We start from the raw sequence: 19,141 nt of genomic DNA, 5'->3' as shown, positions 1-19,141 counted from the left end.
TTCACCTACCTTTCCCTATGTTCCATCCATCCCTCGTCCCCTTCCTTCACCTACCTTTCCCTATATTCCATCCATCCAACCCCTCGTCCCCTTCCTTCACCTACCTTTCCCTATGTTCCATCCATCCAACCCCTCGTCCCCTTCCTTCACTCTCTTCTTTCACCTACCTTTCCCTATGTTCCATCCATCCAACCCCTCGTCCCCTTCCTTCACTCTCTTCTTTCACCTACCTTTCCCTATGTTCCATCCATCCAACCCCTCGTCCCCTTCCTTCACCTACCTTTCCCTATGTTCCATCCATCCAACCCCTCGTCCCCTTCCTTCACCTACCTTTCCCTATGTTCCATCCATCCAACTCTCTTCTTTCACCTACCTTTCCCTATGTTCCATCCATCCAACCCCTCGTCCCCTTCCTTCACCTACCTTTCCCTATGTTCCATCCATCCAACCCCTCGTCCCCCTTCCTTCACTCTCTTCTTTCACCTACCTTTCCCTATGTTCCATCCATCCAACCCCTCGTCCCCTTCCTTCACTCTCTTCTTTCACCTACCTTTCCCTATGTTCCATCCATCCAACCCCTCGTCCCCTTCCTTCACTCTCTTCTTTCACCTACCTTTCCCTATGTTCCATCCATCCAACCCCTCGTCCCCTTCCTTCACTCTCTTCTTTCACCTACCTTTCCCTATGTTCCATCCATCCAACCCCTCGTCCCCTTCCTTCACTCTCTTCTTCCACCTACCTTTCCCTATGTTCCATCCATCCAACCCCTCGTCCCCTTCCTTCACCTACCTTTCCCTATGTTCCATCCATCCAACCCCTCGTCCCCTTCCTTCACCTACCTTTCCCTATGTTCCATCCATCCAACCCCTCGTCCCCTTCCTTCACCTACCTTTCCCTATGTTCCATCCATCCAACCCCTCGTCCCCTTCCTTCACTCTCTTCTTTCACCTACCTTTCCCTATGTTCCATCCATCCAACCCTCGTCCCCTTCCTTCACTCTCTTCTTTCACCTACCTTTCCCTATGTTCCATCCATCCAACCCCTCGTCCCCTTCCTTCACCTACCTTTCCCTATGTTCCATCCATCCAACCCCTCGTCCCCTTCCTTCACCTACCTTTCCCTATGTTCCATCCATCCAACCCCTGTTCTTCTTTCACCTACCTTTCCCTATGTTCCATCCATCCCCTCGTCCCTTCCTTCCTCTCTTCTTTCACCTACCTTTCCCTATGTTCCATCCATCCAACCCCTCGTCCCCTTCCTTCACTCTCTTCTTTCACCTACCTTTCCCTATGTTCCATCCATCCAACCCCTCGTCCCCTTCCTTCACCTACCTTTCCCTATGTTCCATCCATCCAACCCCTCGTCCCCTTCCTTCACTCTCTTCTTTCACCTACCTTTCCCTATGTTCCATCCATCCAACCCCTCGTCCCCTTCCTTCACCCCTTCCTATGTTCATCCTCCAACCCCTCGTCCCTTCCTTCACCTACCTTTCCCTATGTTCCATCCATCCAACCCCTCGTCCCCTTCCTTCACCTACCTTTCCCTATGTTCCATCCATCCAACCCCTCGTCCCCTTCTTTCACCTACCTTTCCCTATGTTCCATCCATCCAACCCCTCGTCCCCTTCCTTCACTCTCTTCTTTCACCTACCTTTCCCTATGTTCCATCCATCCAACCCCTCGTCCCCTTCCTTCACCTACCTTTCCCTATGTTCCATCCATCCAACCCCTCGTCCCCTTCCTTCACTCTCTTCTTTCACCTACCTTTCCCTATGTTCCATCCATCCAACCCCTCGTCCCCTTCCTTCACTCTCTTCTTCCACCTACCTTTCCCTATGTTCCATCCATCCAACCCCTCGTCCCCTTCCTTCACTCTCTTCTTTCACCTACCTTTCCCTATGTTCCATCCATCCAACCCCTTGTCCCCTTCGTTCACCTACCTTTCCCTATGTTCCATCCATCCAACCCCTCGTCCCCTTCCTTCACCTACCTTTCCCTATGTTCCATCCATCCAACCCCTCGTCCCCTTCCTTCACCTACCTTTCCCTATGTTCCATCCATCCAACCCCTCGTCCCCTTCCTTCACTCTCTTCTTCCACCTACCTTTCCCTATGTTCCATCCATCCAACCCCTCGTCCCCTTCCTTCACCTACCTTTCCCTATGTTCCATCCATCCAACCCCTCGTCCCCTTCCTTCACTCTCTTCTTTCACCTACCTTTCCCTATGTTCCATCCATCCAACCCCTCATCCCCTTCCTTCACCTACCTTTCCCTATGTTCCATCCATCCAACCCCTCGTCCCCTTCCTTCACCTACCTTTCCCTATGTTCCATCCATCCAACCCCTCGTCCCCTTCCTTCACTCTCTTCTTTCACCTACCTTTCCCTATGTTCCATCCATCCAACCCCTCATCCCCTTCCTTCACCTACCTTTCCCTATGTTCCATCCATCCAACCCCTCGTCCCCTTCCTTCACCTACTTTTCCCTATTTTCCATCCATCCAACCCCTCGTCCCCTTCCTTCACTCTCTTCTTTCACCTACCTTTCCCTATGTTCCATCCATCCAACCCCTCGTCCCCTTCCTTCACTCTCTTCTTTCACCTACCTTTCCCTATGTTCCATCCATCCAACCCCTCGTCCCCTTCCTTCACCTACCTTTCCCTATGTTCCATCCATCCAACCCCTCGTCCCCTTCCTTCACTCTCTTCTTTCACCTACCTTTCCCTATGTTCCATCCATCCAACCCCTCGTCCCCTTCCTTCACCTACCTTTCCCTATGTTCCATCCATCCAACCCCTCGTCCCCTTCCTTCACCTACCTTTCCCTATGTTCCATCCATCCAACCCCTCGTCCCCTTCCTTCACTCTCTTCTTTCACCTACCTTTCCCTATGTTCCATCCATCCAACCCCTCGTCCCCTTCCTTCACTCTCTTCTTTCACCTACCTTTCCCTATGTTCCATCCATCCAACCCCTCGTCCCCTTCCTTCACTCTCTTCTTTCACCTACCTTTCCCTATGTTCCATCCATCCAACCCCTCGTCCCCTTCCTTCACTCTCTTCTTTCACCTACCTTTCCCTATGTTCCATCCATCCAACCCCTCATCCCCTTCCTTCACCTACCTTTCCCTATGTTCCATCCATCCAACCCCTCATCCCCTTCCTTCACCTACCTTTCCCTATGTTCCATCCATCCAACCCCTCGTCCCCTTCCTTCACTCTCTTCTTTCACCTACCTTTCCCTATGTTCCATCCATCCAACCCCTCGTCCCCTTCCTTCACCTACCTTTCCCTATGTTCCATCCATCCAACCCCTCGTCCCCTTCCTTCACTCTCTTCTTTCACCTACCTTTCCCTATGTTCCATCCATCCAACCCCTCGTCCCCTTCCTTCACTCTCTTCTTTCACCTACCTTTCCCTATGTTCCATCCATCCAACCCCTCGTCCCCTTCCTTCACCTACCTTTCCCTATGTTCCATCCATCCAACCCCTCGTCCCCTTCCTTCACTCTCTTCTTCCACCTACCTTTCCCTATGTTCCATCCATCCAACCCCTCGTCCCCTTCCTTCACCTATCTTTCCCTATGTTCCATCCATCCAACCCCTCGTCCCCTTCCTTCACCTACCTTTCCCTATGTTCCATCCATCCAACCCCTCGTCCCCTTCCTTCACCTACCTTTCCCTATGTTCCATCCATCCAACCCCTCGTCCCCTTCCTTCACTCTCTTCTTTCACCTACCTTTCCCTATGTTCCATCCATCCAACCCCTCGTCCCCTTCCTTCACCTACCTTTCCCTATGTTCCATCCATCCAACCCCTCGTCCCCTTCCTTCACCTACCTTTCCCTATGTTCCATCCATCCAACCCCTCGTCCCCTTCCTTCACCTACCTTTCCCTATATTCCATCCATCCAACCCCTCGTCCCCTTCCTTCACCTACCTTTCCCTATGTTCCATCCATCCAACCCCTCGTCCCTTCCCCTTCTTCTTTCACCTACCTTTCCCTATGTTCCATCCATCCAACCCCTCGTCCCCTTCCTTCACTCTCTTCTTTCACCTACCTTTCCCTATGTTCCATCCATCCAACCCCTCGTCCCCTTCCTTCACCTACCTTTCCCTATATTCCATCCATCCAACCCCTCGTCCCCTTCCTTCACCTACCTTTCCCTATGTTCCATCCATCCAACCCCTCGTCCCCTTCCTTCACTCTCTTCTTTCACCTACCTTTCCCTATGTTCCATCCATCCAACCCCTCGTCCCCTTCCTTCACCTACCTTTCCCTATGTTCCATCCATCCAACCCCTCGTCCCCTTCCTTCACCTACCTTTCCCTATGTTCCATCCATCCAACCCCTCGTCCCCTTCCTTCACCTACCTTTCCCTATGTTCCATCCATCCAACCCCTCGTCCCCTTCCTTCACTCTCTTCTTTCACCTACCTTTCCCTATGTTCCATCCATCCAACCCCTCGTCCCCTTCCTTCACCTACCTTTCCCTATGTTCCATCCATCCAACCCCTCGTCCCCTTCCTTCACCTACCTTTCCCTATGTTCCATCCATCCAACCCCTCGTCCCCTTCCTTCACCTACCTTTCCCTATGTTCCATCCATCCAACCCCTCGTCCCCTTCCTTCACTCTCTTCTTTCACCTACCTTTCTCTATGTTCCATCCATCCAACCCCTCGTCCCCTTCCTTCACTCTCTTCTTTCACCTACCTTTCCCTATGTTCCATCCATCCAACCCCTCGTCCCCTTCTTTCACCTACCTTTCCTATGTTCCATCCATCCAACCCCTCGTCCCCTTCTTTCACCTACCTTTCCCTATGTTCCATCCATCCAACCCCTCGTCCCCCCTTCACCTACCTACCTTTCCCTATGTTCCATCCATCCAACCCCTCGTCCCCTTCCTTCACCTACCTTTCCCTATGTTCCATCCATCCAACCCCTCGTCCCCTTCCTTCACTCTCTTCTTTCACCTACCTTTCCCTATGTTCCATCCATCCAACCCCTCGTCCCCTTCCTTCCCTCTCTTCTTTCACCTACCTTTCCCTATGTTCCATCCATCCAACCCCTCGTCCCCTTCCTTCACCTACCTTTCTCTATGTTCCATCCATCCAACCCCTCGTCCCCTTCCTTCACTCTCTTCTTCCACCTACCTTTCTCTATGTTCCATCCATCCAACCCCTCGTCCCCTTCCTTCACTCTCTTCTTTCACCTACCTTTCCCTATGTTCCATCCATCCAACCCCTCGTCCCCTTCCTTCACTCTCTTCTTTCACCTACCTTTCCCTATGTTGCAACCATTCCACCTTTTCCAATACATCCATCCAGCACCCCTCCCTCTCTCCCTCCCTCCTTCCCCAGCTCCCTTCTCTGACCTACCTTTAGTCACCGAGTGTCCCCTGCTGTGCAGCTGTATAATTAGTGCCTGAATGTGACACGTTTTTAATTTGCCACGTCTAGTCACTGCGCTCCGAGAGGAGTGAGAGAGCGAGACAGAGAATGACAGGAAGAGAGAGAGGCTTGAAAAAGTGTGACAGGAGAGAGAGACAGAAGGTAAGAGGGAGAGCGGTGAGAGAGGAATGGACAAGAGGATGGAAATAGACAAGAGACTGGGAGAGAAAGAAAGAGGTAGAGAATGAGAGAGAGAGTGAGGCAACGAGTCCATGAAAAAGACAGGCCAATGTAACTTGAAGAAGAGATTGAGACGTGTAGAGATGGAGGAGGGCAGCGGGGGAGTTGGATAATGTAGAGGTGAACACCCTAAACATCAAAGCAGCATAATGAGGGATGGTCTTCAGGATAACTCCTCATCACAGTCACCAGTACATTTGCTACAAAGCCCAAATGTGGACCACTTCATGTGAATGTATTGTTTTATCCCGGCTTTACATGGCAGTACGTGGTCATTTTGACAGTATACAGGAAATATAGTGTGTGTGATGGGAGAGTGGGGGTTCTTCTTCTCTTAAACACTTGTCAACGTGTAATAACTTGTGTAATCACCATGTTTCAAACATGTAACAACATGACTTTACAGAGCAATAATTTTGTGCGGTGAAGTAAAACGTTGGGTCTATTTCTCCTGTGACTGTCTCTTTCCATTCCGTGGCACTTAGGGAAGTGTGAAAGGGTAGCGAGTGTGAACGTCGCCACGGTTTCCCATTACTTACATTTTACATTAGTTCTAGACATGGATCTACTTACCTCACAGATGAAGGTAACAGAACTTAGAAGTGACAAGTCAATTAAATTAGAACCCAATCGCATACTCAAGCATTAGGCCTGCTCACAAAGTACTCCCATTGCTACCCCTCCACTCCTTCGGTGAAAACCACCCTCCATTGTCCAAGGCTGATGTTCCCATCAGATTACTACGCCCACTGCTGACGAAGACTCTGTGTGCATCTCAAATGCCACTCTATTCCCTATGTAGTGGACTACAAAGTGAATAGGGAGATATTCGGGACGCAGCGCCTCATTAGGGGCTTCTGCCAAGAGCTACAACGGCAGAGCCGTGCAGAATTAGATCTCTCCTCGCTGTAGCATCTGTTGAAGGAAAAAGAGGCCCCGGAGTAGCCCAGTCCACGGACCACATGGGCGCATTAAAAACCTATTCATCTTAAAAACAGCCCTCGGCATCTGTAGCTGGGCCTAATAGCCGCGCATAACCTACATTCCGTTCCAGACTGAGACCAGCTATGGATTCTTGAGGTTTGAGTAGGCTACCTACCACACACGCCATCGCCACCGGGTGTCAATTCAGACGCACGGAAATTGGCGGAGGTGTGAGGAAACTGACGGAAGGTGGTCTCGGTTGTTAGGCAAAGTAGCTAATGACATTTAAAAGAACATTTCTCACCTAATGGACGTTCCTTTTTCCAGAGGGAAAAATGCAAATGATTTGAATGTGTTCAGGGCAGGCAGCCTCTACTGTTAATCAACGTCAACTTGGCCTACAAGGCTACACGATTTCTAGACCACTAAGATGAATATGGTTTTATTATTCAAAGTCTATTTATATTCCTATAGCCTATATAATTGAATCTCGCCCAGAAATGACATAGGCCTAGATGACAGTAGCAAAAAGTAAGTTCATGCACATGAACTACAATGTAACAACCAAACAAATGCAACTAGATAATTGACACAGAATTTTGATTTCAGTGCCTGATTGCAATAGATAGGCTTGATCACTGTTTCCCAAACTTGGTCCTGGGGCCCTCCCTGGGTGCACCTTTTGGTTTTCGCCCTACCATTACACAGCTGATTATAACAAACTCATCATCAAGCTTTGATGATTTGAATCAGCTGTGTAGTGCTGGGGCAATAACCAAAACATGAACGCTATTGGGGCACCAGGACGGAGTTCAGGAAACACTGCTCTAGATGAGGGAAACGAATTTCATGCCTCGAAAGGGAAAATCGTTTTCGAAATGCCGTCGTAAAATCCCTCAACACACACACACACAATATAAACTGGCATTTATGAGCCTGGGTCACATAAAAGCACATAACTTCTTTAGCCTTAGATAACGAGAGAGAGAGAGAGGGGGGAGAGAGAGAGAGAGAGAGAGAAAGAGAAAGAGAGAGAGAGAGAGAGAGAGAGAAAGAAAGAGAGAGAGCTACAGTTGTATAGGCCTGGAGTTATTGCACACCCTTCTCCAGACTTCGTTGAGAGCTTTAAACGTCCACATAATAAAGATATGCCTGTAATTATCGTTTACAAAAGACTAGAAGGTAAACGTCACATAGGCTGCACCGCAAGGCTTTACTTTCCACTCTTACCTTTTGTTCAATGAATTCCAGTAGATAGGCTCCATGTTGCTCGCCGCCGTCCCCAGTAAATCCATTAAGATTATCAGCAGAAAACTCAGTCTACTCCCACTTCTCAGACGCGCCATTGCAACCACACTAACCCGATTATTTACCCCCATTTCAAAATACATGTGATATTTTCTATGAGGTTGGAGATGGGGACTTTCAAAACAAAGACTATAGCCGTGAAGGCTATAGGTGAGTCACTCAATGCGTGAATATGAGATATCGTGCCTTGGGCAACCGCATGGATATAAACCGAAAATAGAAGAGAAAATGCGTAATTGACACTGAACTATGACAGATAAAAGTTGCTCTATCCGTGACAGCTGGACGACAATATAGGCTGCGTCCTGCGTAAATCGAGAATATTTTCTGTGCGTGTCCAGGAGAAATACTATGCAAATCCCATGACTTTCTGATTATTTTGTCATTAGTCCCTATTTTTTCTCCTCAATGCGATGTCCACTGGCCCGTGCACAACTCCCCTTCTTACTCAAAAATAAATCCCGTTAAAGGATTTCTAGTGGTATTTATGTTGCGTGTTGGTCTAAGCTATAATTGTTTTTCCCAAACAATGTTCCCTTGTTGTCTGCGCCGATTCTGTTCGGCTTCTCTCCCATTCCTTCTTTTTTTAAACGGATTTTCCAGCAATATGGAAAGGGTACTTTATTTTTTTTAAATCGAGATAGAAGCGCTAATGTTGTGTTTAAAAATGGAAGATGATTTTCTCCCGTTTAGAACAGAAGCTCCATCCCCATAAGGACGCGTTGATGCTTGCTGCTCGGTGGATTTGTCATTGCGCGGTCTGGTCCCCGCTCACTCCTTGTTCTCTTCCAATTAGTACATCCGAGATCCTATCCCAAATGATTTGTAAATGCGACTGGCGAATAAACCTCGGTTAATGTTGACATCCAAGAACCAACTTATCACAGAACAAATAAAAACACTTGACTAGAACGAGAACTGAAGACTAGAACATCTCCAGCCTATTCAACTTTCAACTAACCAGAGGAATATGAAGAAAATAAAACTTGGAATAATAAATAGACGTTTAACATAGGCTATATCCTTATGTTATAGACTAGCCGTTCTGGCGTGGCGAGTCATCTGGAATATAGATAGCTTCCCTTCTCCGTCAATGTTTTCCATTCGATAGCCTATCTCCCCCGTCTCACTAGTTCAAATTCCCACTCGTTTGACTTGCCGAACGCTCGGAGCGCATTGACAGACTGCCTGCTTGTTTGGGAAAAGGGGAGGGCAAATGGGAGGTGTATGCTCGAATGAAGAAAAAAAAACGATCTCCCGACTGGCAGGCGCACTAAAGGAGCGGAAAACTCCTTTCGTTTTTTTTTGGGGGGGGGGGCGAGTCGGTTTCACTCAATGTATATATCAGCCTCCTTCCCCTCTCCTTGTGGGGGGTGGCAGCCGCTCTGGACCCCGAGCCGAGACACACAGGGCAAACTCGGACTCAGTCTCTCCTTTCGGTCTTTTCTGCCTCTTTCAAAGAAAGATTTCCCTTTCTCTGCTTCACCTGTTCGCATACTCTAGCAAACAGTCGCTCACGCTGACCATCATGCACGACAAATGCTGCGACTCCTTGGTGAGACAATTTGTTAAAGATTGGTGAAAGGTCTCGAGCGCCCCCAGTGTGTATTTCTTCTGGTTCACAAAGTGGTAGCCTATTCTAGACATAGCCTATTTGGGATTTTATGAGAGAACATGACAGGTCTCTCTCTAATTATTATTGTATAATAACTGTTCATTGACAGCCAAATTCGGAAAATGTGTTCAGAAACGTATTATGTTAGGTGAATGTGATTCTAATTCGGACAAGTGTCCCAAGGCCTCTGACCCTGGTCATTCCCCAGATTCCCACCCATATTTTTCACTCTCTTTGCTTTGACATTGTTGAAAAATTATAGCCTAAGCAATAACTTCCAATACTAACAGCTGAAAGAGCCGTTTGATTTGACGATGTGCAGAGCACTGCGGGCGACAGGCACCTCGGTGGCCGCACACTATTGTTTACAGTGGGGCCCTACTCGCCAAGAGAACAGACGGGGCTACATGCCATCTGACTGTCAAGTAGGGACCAAAACCTTGCCTGCACTGCCGCCGCGTGGTTAGATATGTAACTGCATGTCATTTTCTCCATGACATTACTGTGGAATTACATGTACTTTTTTAAATTTAACTAGGCAAGTCAGTTAAGAGCAAATGCTTATCTACAATGACGGCCTAAACCGGGGCCAAACCTGGACACTGCTGGGCCAATTGTGCACCGCCCTATGGGACTCCCAATCCCGTCCGGTTGTGATACAGCCTGGATGACGATATGAACATGATCTAACAAAATGTATGCTGATTTCTTGGTTCTGAAATAAGCTTGTATACATTCTCCGTGCAGATTAAACAAAGATGATAAGATAAGACAACATATTAAAATGGTATCAGTTTATTGCCGAATACATGTGACCTTCATACCCTATATGGACACATTCCTGATGATGACAGACCAGAGAGGCATCTGTGAGTTCAACTGGTAAGGAGTTGGATGAAGTTCCTCCCAAACATTGATCTAATGTCAGTGTTGAATTCTTCCACATAATAGTTAAGATCAGGATGGGGAAGAAGAATCGGATCCTAGATCTGTGCACACAGGCAACAGCAATGTTGTAGCTGTAGGTAGGAAGTAGATGTCTGTGCATCATCAGGTAAAGTGTTGTGTGTTGATGACATCATCCGTCTGGACCGCCACGTCTGTATAGCCAGGTTCTCTGCCCAGGTGACGGAGCTTCAGCAGGTAGTCAGAGTGGAGGGAGGACTCGGTCAGATCCACAAACTGTCTGTAACTACACTGTAACCTCTGACAGAGAGAGAGAGAACGGGACAGGGAAAGAGCGGTAGAAAGAGATGGGGGGAAAGAGAGAGCGAGTAGGAGAGAACGTTGAGGGTGAAAGATAGCGGGAGAGAGAGAGAGATGCTGAAAAGGAGATGGTAGGTGTTCAAATCTATGGTTTTATATTTTATATGAGAAGGCCAAACTGAGAAAAAAGTAGGGAGATCTAATGAGAGAATGGATGGCTTGAGATTCACAAATACAACCCAAAATTAACATAGTGGACGTGGTCACAAACAAAGGGCATAGAGACAAAATGTTTGACACAAAACAAAAGTCAGGGGATGAGCTGGCACCGAACACAAGGCTTCTGCTCCGGCTCAGAGAGAGAGGGGAGGACGGCTGGAGTTCACATGTGCATGTTATGGATGGAGAGACGGGAAAGTGTGTGAGAGAGAGAGGACTGCAGCTTGCTCATGTGGCCCATTGTGGATGTTGGTGGTAGTTTAGTGGTGTTCATTTATTCATGATGACCTCATTAAGTGTGCTGACCTTAAACTCTGTCTCATATCTCATCCTCTCCCCTGTGACTCTGGCCAGACCCTGCTCCAGCTGCCTGTACCTAACACCACACACAGAGACAGACAGGGAGGGAAGGAGACAAGGCCAAAACACATGAGAAGGAGTACACACACACAGAGAGAGAGAGAGAGAGATACATTGCCAAAAACATGGACGCACATACACACATACACACATTGCAAAACATGACGCAGACAAACGCCGCAGGGCATGACACACAATGGCACGCATACACACACACATTCATATTACCAAGGCATGACACACAACGGCACGCATACACACACACATTCATATTACCAAGGCATGACACACAACGGCACGCATACACACACACATTCATATTACCAAGGCATGACACACAACGGCACGCATACACACACACATTCATATTACCAAGGCATGACACACAACGGCACGCATACACACACACATTCATATTACCAAGGCATGACACACAACGGCAAGCATACACACACACATTCATATTACCAAGGCATGACACACAGCGGCACGCATACACACACACATTCATATTACCAAGGCATGACACACAGCGGCACGCATACACACACACATTCATATTACCAAGGCGTGACACACAGCGGCACGCATACACACACACATTCATATTACCAAGGCGTGACACACAGCGGCACGCATACACACACACATTCATATTACCAAGGCGTGACACACAACGGCACGCATACACACACACATTCATATTACCAAGGCATGACACACAACGGCACGCATACACACACACATTCATTCATATTACCAAGGCATGACACACAACGGCACGCATACACACACACATTCATATTACCAAGGCATGACACACAACGGCACGCATACACACACACATTCATATTACCAAGGCATGAGAAACACACAATAATAGACATCACAGGAGGTTGGTGGTACCTAAATTGGGGAGAACGGGCTCATGAGAATGAGTGGAAAGGTATCAACAACATCAAACACAAGGTTTCCATTTGTTCCGTTCCAGCCATTATTATGAGCCGTCCTCCCCTCCCCAGCCTCCACTGGCACACATACACAATGTGTGAAGAGAGGGCATGCAAGGGCATACACACTATGGAGAATGACAGAGAAGTAGTCATGTAGGCAGGTATGCAGGAGGGAGAGGAATGCATACAGGGAATGCAGAGCAGAGCGATGGAGAGATAGGGATGAAGGAGGAGGAATGGCTCAGCGTCAGTGAGTCCCATGCACATTGTGTGTGTGCATGTGTAGACATTCTTGCCGGCTTTGCATTAGAGCGAGTTCCACAGTATGTCTGTCCTGGAGAATCTGTAGGTCCTTCTGTGCATCTCTTTCACACTGCTGTCGCACACACACCTCTGTTTCCCGAACAAGCCTCTTCACATTCTCCTGAAAAAAAGAGAGAGAGAGAGAGACTGCATGCAGAATTCTGCAAAAAATATCCTCAGTGTACAACGTAAAACACCAAACATTGCATGCAGAGCAGAATGAGGCCGATACCCACTAATGATCAAAATCCAGAAAAAAGCTGTTAAATTCTACAACCACCTAAAAGGAAGCGATTCCCAAACCTTCCATAACAAAGCCATCTCCTACAGAGATATGAACCTGGAGAAGAGTCCCCTAAGCAAGCTGGTCCTGGGGCTCTGTTCACAAACAGACCCCACAGAGGCCCAGGACAACAACACAATTAGAACCAACCAAATCATGAGAAAACAAAAAGATAATTATTTGATACATTGGAAAGAATTAACAAATAAAACTGAGTAAACTAGAATGCTATTTGGCCCTAAACAGAGAGTATCTAGTGGCAGAATACCTGACCACTGTGACTGACCCAATCTTAAGGAAAGCTTTGACTATGTACAGACTCAGTGAGCATAGCCTTGCTATTGAGAAAGGCCACCATAGCCGGTCTTCTCTTGAGAGCCAGGTCTGCCTATGTGCACACAATTAGGTGGATACTGAGCTGCACTTCCTAACCTCCTGCCAAATGTATGACCATATTAGAGACACATATTTCCCTCAGATTATACAGATCAACAAAGAATTTGAAAACAAACACAATTTTGATAAACTCCCATATCTATTGGGTGAAATACCACAGTGTTCCATCACAGCAGCAAGATGTGACCTGTTGCCACAAGAAAAGGGCAACCAGTGAAGAACAAACACCATTGTAAATACAACCCATATTTATGTTTATTTATTTTCCCTTTTGTACTTTAATCATTACAACACTGTAAATAGACATAATAAAATGTCTTATTTTGTAACTTTTGTGAGTGTAATGTTTACTGTACATTTTTCTTGTTTCTTATTTCACTTATGTATATTATCTACTTCACCTGTTTTGGAAATGTTAACATATGTTTCCCATGACAATAAAGCCCCTTGAATTGAAATTGAATTGGAGTGAAATATTACAAGCTGTAGTACACACACACACACACACACACACACACACACACACACACACACACACACACACACACACACACACACACACACACACACACACACACACACACACACAGGACAGCTAAGCTTGTGGGGACACACAATTCAATCCCATTCAAAATCATACTTTCCCTGACCCCTAAATCTAACCCTAACCCATTCACTTACCCTAACCTTAACCCTAGCTCCTAACCCTAAAACTAATCCTAGCTCCTAACCCTTAATGTAATTCTAACCCTAATTCTAACCCCCTAGAAATAGCATTTGACCTCGTGGGGACTAACACGACATTTCCCCAGTTGGTTTGTTTACTACTCGTGTTGACTTCTGGTCCCCACAAGAATAGTTAAACACGTCCACACACACACACACACACACACACTTTTTGATATCTCCCACCTGTACTTTTGCCTCCATGGCCTCTACTTCTCTCTGTCTCTCCTCATCCACCTCTCTCTGCATCTCAGCCCTCATCCTTCCGCAGGTCTCCTCCACCGCCAGCCTCATCTCCCTCTCGATCTCCTCCCGCAGCCCCACACAGCGCTTCGCAAACTGGGCCTGCTGCTCTACCCGCTCCCCCTGCCTCTGCTCGGCCTCCAGCCTCTCCCTTGCCAATAAGGCCTCTTTGAAGCACACCTGCAGACACTTGGGAGGGAATAAGGGAGAGAGGGAGAGAGAGAATAAGGGAGGGAAATATAAAGCGATGGTGGTCAAAAGGAAGGTAAGGAGGAATGGAGTGAGGGAGGGAAAGAAAGATGAAAGGAAGAAGGGACGAAGGGAGGAATGGAAAGAGGGATGGATGGAGAGAGGGAGTGAAATAAAGAGAGACTGAAGGTGGTCAGAATTGGCACTGTGCTCAGTGGTTTGTGGTAGTACGCCTCAGGGCTGGTGAGGAAGAGTGTGATCTTAGGGTTGGCTGCTGTACCTTTCCCTAAAGTGCAATTATAGAATCCATTACTCCAGCTAGGGCCTCTAAACTTTCAGCCATAGGTCCTATCTGCCAGGCCTCACCTGCATACAGGAGACTCCACAGCCACTTCAAAAGGCCCTGTTTATCATAACTATATATTGCCAGAGGGAATAGAGAGAGCAGGGAGTGGAGAGAGAGGGAGGGGGAGATGGGTAGAGAGGGAGGGGGAATTTGGGGAGGGAGGGGAGTTGGGGAGAGACTGAGGCGGAGGGAGGGGGAGGGAGGGAGGGAGGGAGGGAGGGGGAGGGAGGGAGGGAGGGAGGGAGGGAGGGAGGGAGGGAGGGAGGGAGGGAGGGAGGGAGGGAGGGGAGATGAAGCGAAGCGTGCTGAATTACTTATTCTTTATGTATGAGAACATATTGGAAATTCAAATCTGGTGCAGTGGGATCCTGGTCTGAGTTAGTGTATGATGTATAGTTTAATGTGTGGGTTATAGTGATACCTTACATGTATACGGTATGTTAATCAAGGTGGGTGTTTCACAGGGATATCCAACACATCTGGATTGAATGAGGTGAGGTCAGAGGAGTGCTGATGAGAGAGAAACCTTGTGTGTGTCATCTTTTCCTGGATTCTCAGTGTGTGTATAGCAGGATATAGAGCTAACAAGTGCCAACTACCCTCACCTTCAGTGTAAGCAGGGGGAAATGTGTACATCAATCACATCTAAAGCATTGGACATGGAAGAAAGAGAGACGAGAGAACATTTAGGTAGATGAAAAATGGCATTGAGGAGCTATGAAATGTGCTTTGCAAAGATGACTTTGACCATTGAAATATTTATTTTTCAACCATGTTGTCTTAGTGTGCGTTTCACCTCTTCCTGTTGTTTCAGTGACTTCTCTTTATCCTCCTCTGCCCTCTGCAGAAATACTGCCATCCAGGGGGACTCCCCCTGTGTGGCCCCCACCTCTGGCTGCTCGGAGTGGGGGGAGAAAGAGGATGGCCCTGGGTCCTGGCTGGTGCTTGTAGAGGTGGACGGAGGGAGAAAATACTCTCCCAGACCTGTTAGCACCAATAACCAACAGCAGTCTCAGTACTCCCATAGAACAAGGTCCGACAACTCCAGTCCTGCAGGGCCACTGTTAGTGCAGGGTGTTGTTCCAGCCCAGCATTAACACACCAAGCCTGTTAACATTACAACCCCTCCAGGACCATATATACCACCCCTGCCATTGAATCAAACTTGGATATTCTCAATCTGTGGAAAATGACTTTTAAATATGACATCAAAGTCACAAGTCCTCAGTGACAGAAAATCTATTCCCTCCATTGCCCTGAAAACCTGTTCCTTAAAGAGAGGAGCAGAGCAATGAGAGAGAAACACCATACATTTACAATTCCGCCTCCAGATATGCGTAAACCTCTTTCTCCGTGTAGAATTACCCTGTGTCAAACTGAAGTGTGTGATGTGTGTGTTCTCTGAGTACTTTCTACCTAGGATTAGCTGCTCCAGCAGAGGGCGGCCATTTGAATAATTGTTTTCAACTTTCTTTCTCAACGTCAAAATGCCAGTTCACTTTACGTTGCTACTTGCCTGATATTCCCCACTTGGACGACAAGGGTTTCTGACTATAGATTGTGGAAGCAGGCAACCAAAGCCTCTGTGCATTTGCAAATAACAAACTCACTGCACTCAAGCAAATACACTAACAAAAGTGTCATGGCATGAAGGTAGAAAATGTCCTGCCTTGAAGTGAGAGAAAGTGAAAGAAATCAAGAAAGTGAGAGGAACACTACGTGTCATTCAGGAACTGAAGTAGCCCATTTTATACTGTGTTGTTAGTTGAGCGTTGTGTTTGAGTCTCACCCAGGATGTGTGTGTGGAGGAGCCTCTGTGTGGAGAGGCTGGTCCGGTTCAGCATCCTCTGTAGAGGCCCCATGTCAGACATGCTCCTACCCCACGAACAAGAGCACAGACCCCTTAGACTGGATAGATGACCCCCTTCTTATTCCCTACCTTTAGCTGGATAGATGAACATACCCTCCCTACTCACTGTTTGACTGCTACTGGAATACCCACTGTTGACACTGAAGATTCACTCCTCTCTTTCTGCACTAACGCCCGCTCACCCTTTCTGTTTCACACTCTCTTTCTGTCTCGCACCCCACTTCTCTCGCTCCGCTCGTCCCTTATTCTAAAACGGTCGCTTAGCAACGCGCACAACAACAAAAAGGTGCGGCTCTTCAACCTGGCACTTCGCTCTATTTATACCTGGGGCTTTATACCCGCGGTTTTACAGTGCGCATTTGTAATGAGGGTATGCCCGAAAGGCATTTGACTAAGATATTTTTCAGAAATGTAAAATGTACATAGTCTTCTCACTTTGCCAAAATAGCTTATGTTAAATAACTATGAAGAAAAATAAATACAAAATATTATATATAAAATAAGACACATTAATTCAACAAAATACTGGCAGAAGAAAAGGAACCATAATGAGACTGGTTGAGTGAACAGAACCTTATTCAATCCAATTCTTGGACAGACAGCAAATTCACCCGTAAGAGTTCGTTTGCCCTCTAGTGGCCTCTTACTAAACTTACAGACGAACAAGACAGCAACATGCAATGGATAACTTTAATATATATATATATCAAATTAACCTATACAAACATAAGATGTGCTACAACACAAAAGCAGCATAGCAGGCATTCTACATATACAAATATTGTTGATCATTTCATCCACACTGCCACAAGAAATCACAGGACTAAGACAGTACAGGAACATCGGCCGTGCGTAAATCCTCTACTGAGCGTCATGTTGAATCGCTGGGAAAATAAAATAAAAAGGACCAATGTTGACGTGTCATCTCTCACGGACATTTCACTATAAAAAGACGTTTGCAGTATCCATTTGTTTGTGGTTTCAGCAATTATGCCAACTGCTTGCCGATTTTAATACATTCAGAAACTAAATATTCATCATGGCTATAGAAAAATATACATTTACTGACGCACGTATAGCGACACCTCGGCACTTAGAACAATAAAATAATATTCACAAATCAAAGCTCTGAATTGCACTTAAACTAGCAGTATTAGGTTATTCTGGGCAGGACTATAGACAATAGCCTGATCCCAGACCTGTTTGATTGAAATGCTAAATAATGGCCATAAAACAACACCGAGATATCTGGGACCAGGCTATACGGACTAGAAGGTAAACAACGGAACACTCCCATGGAGAAACATGAGTGGAAAGTAGACAACACAATGTACACTGTGCTCCTCCAACACAGTGGGCCTGGTCTGGCTGTGGTTTTACAATTACATGTAGTTTGAAATGGGGAAGACCTCAGTTAGCATAGTAGCATGCTACCAAAAATTCCTTATAACATGTTAGCATTCACCATAGTTTGTACCTTGGCTTCGAGACCGGGGAAACTGTTGTTCGCTGAATCCAAGGGACTCAACACACTGGTTTGTAATACTCAACAGAAAAAGTACTCCAAATATTGTAGTAAACTTTACTCAGTGGCAGTTTGAAGTTACATTTGGTTCAGTCCTGAGGAGAGGGGTTTGAGTTGGGCTACTCCACCATAAATCAAACCCCACCATTGGTGCTGGTTCCTCCTGCCCCCCCTCGCTGGCTGGCTGTGAGGGTGTCCCACACTGACACCACCCCACCTGTGTCGTCCACTCAACAGGTACCAGGCAGACCTACAGAGACACGGGGCCAGCAATCAGCATCAAATGAAAAGAGTGAAGAAACCTTGTGCTTTTGGGAAGTCCCAGTCTAGCACATAGGCTATCTAGAAGGAACCGGTTTACTTACGGATCCAGGTCAATGTAGATACGTTGGTTGGTGGCTACTTTCCAGAACAGAACCTTGCCCGGGTCTCTCAGATCCCAGCACAGAATCTCTGGGTCCTACACACAATCATCATTCAGAAACACGTGGACACATACAAGAGCAACAATAACACTGGTCGTGAATGTGGGCATGTGTTTGCATGTGGAGAAACACCACGTTCTCCAATGTGACACTGTGTTCCTCTTCCCCAATCTCTCTCTGTGAGCAGTGGGTCCGTTTTTAAAACAAGACGGACAGCTTTTTGGGGCCCGTGTCTCTCTTTGTGTTGTCCTACCTTGCGCCCGGCAGTGTACAGGTAGTCTCCTTCGGGTGAGAAGGCGAGGCGTGTGATGCCCCTGTGGTGCCTGGGTGACAGCAGAACCAGCAGAGAGCCATCCTGGCAGGAGTAGAGGCCTGCGGTGCGGGAGAAGGAGCCACAGGCGTACACAGACTGGCACGGGCTGAACGACAGGCAGGAGATGATGCCACTCTGACACTGCTTCTTCACTGGTGAGGAGAGGGAACACACTCAGCATCTATAGAATCGGGTTAGGGGACAGTTAGTTGAGATTTAATAGCACTTCTATAAACCCTCTGTAAGGGATCTCCCCAAATAAAGATGTACCCAGTATTGTTTCTGTTGCTACTGGACTCTACTCCACACCTAT

The 19,141-nt window shown here is 47.1% G+C and overlaps 2 protein-coding genes across 2 annotated transcripts in view; both read right to left on the bottom strand.

Annotated features, from left to right (window-relative positions):
* The window catches only part of LOC118369170 (ephrin-B2-like), a 127,859-nt gene extending 118,817 nt beyond the window's left edge, over positions 1-9,042 (bottom strand). Inside the window, exon 1 of the mRNA XM_052497275.1 lies at positions 7,779-9,042. Within this exon, the coding sequence (XP_052353235.1) occupies positions 7,779-7,939 (161 nt within the window). The 5' untranslated portion in view covers positions 7,940-9,042. The remainder of the gene's footprint in view (positions 1-7,778) is intronic.
* A 1,208-nt stretch (positions 9,043-10,250) lies between these two features.
* Positions 10,251-16,834, bottom strand: si:dkey-111f13.5 (trichohyalin). The gene is made up of 6 exons (XM_035753292.2): positions 16,485-16,834; positions 15,492-15,679; positions 14,104-14,349; positions 12,506-12,633; positions 11,203-11,272; positions 10,251-10,677 (listed from the first exon to the last, which is right to left on the bottom strand). Exons 1-6 carry the CDS (start codon positions 16,564-16,566, stop codon positions 10,522-10,524), a joined length of 870 nt encoding a protein of 289 aa, XP_035609185.2. The 5' UTR covers positions 16,567-16,834; the 3' UTR covers positions 10,251-10,521.
* Positions 16,835-19,141: the final 2,307 nt, after the last annotated feature.

This window comes from Oncorhynchus keta, chromosome 35, assembly GCF_023373465.1.
Source record: "Oncorhynchus keta strain PuntledgeMale-10-30-2019 chromosome 35, Oket_V2, whole genome shotgun sequence".
Taxonomy (NCBI): domain Eukaryota; kingdom Metazoa; phylum Chordata; class Actinopteri; order Salmoniformes; family Salmonidae; genus Oncorhynchus; species Oncorhynchus keta.
This window is presented reverse-complemented; position numbering and strand designations above follow the sequence as displayed.

Bases quoted from the DNA above. Each gene is read 5' to 3' on its own strand.
- si:dkey-111f13.5 (XM_035753292.2), bottom strand. From the start codon at position 16,566: ATGTCTGACATGGGGCCTCTACAGAGGATGCTGAACCGGACCAGCCTC. The intron at 15,680-16,484 runs GTGAGACTCAAA...TGGTGCTAACAG, and splicing joins CCTCCACACACACATCCTGG to GTCTGGGAGAGTATTTTCTC. The intron at 10,678-11,202 runs GTCAGCACACTT...TCTCTCTGTCAG, and splicing joins GATATGAGACAGAGTTTAAG to AGGTTACAGTGTAGTTACAG.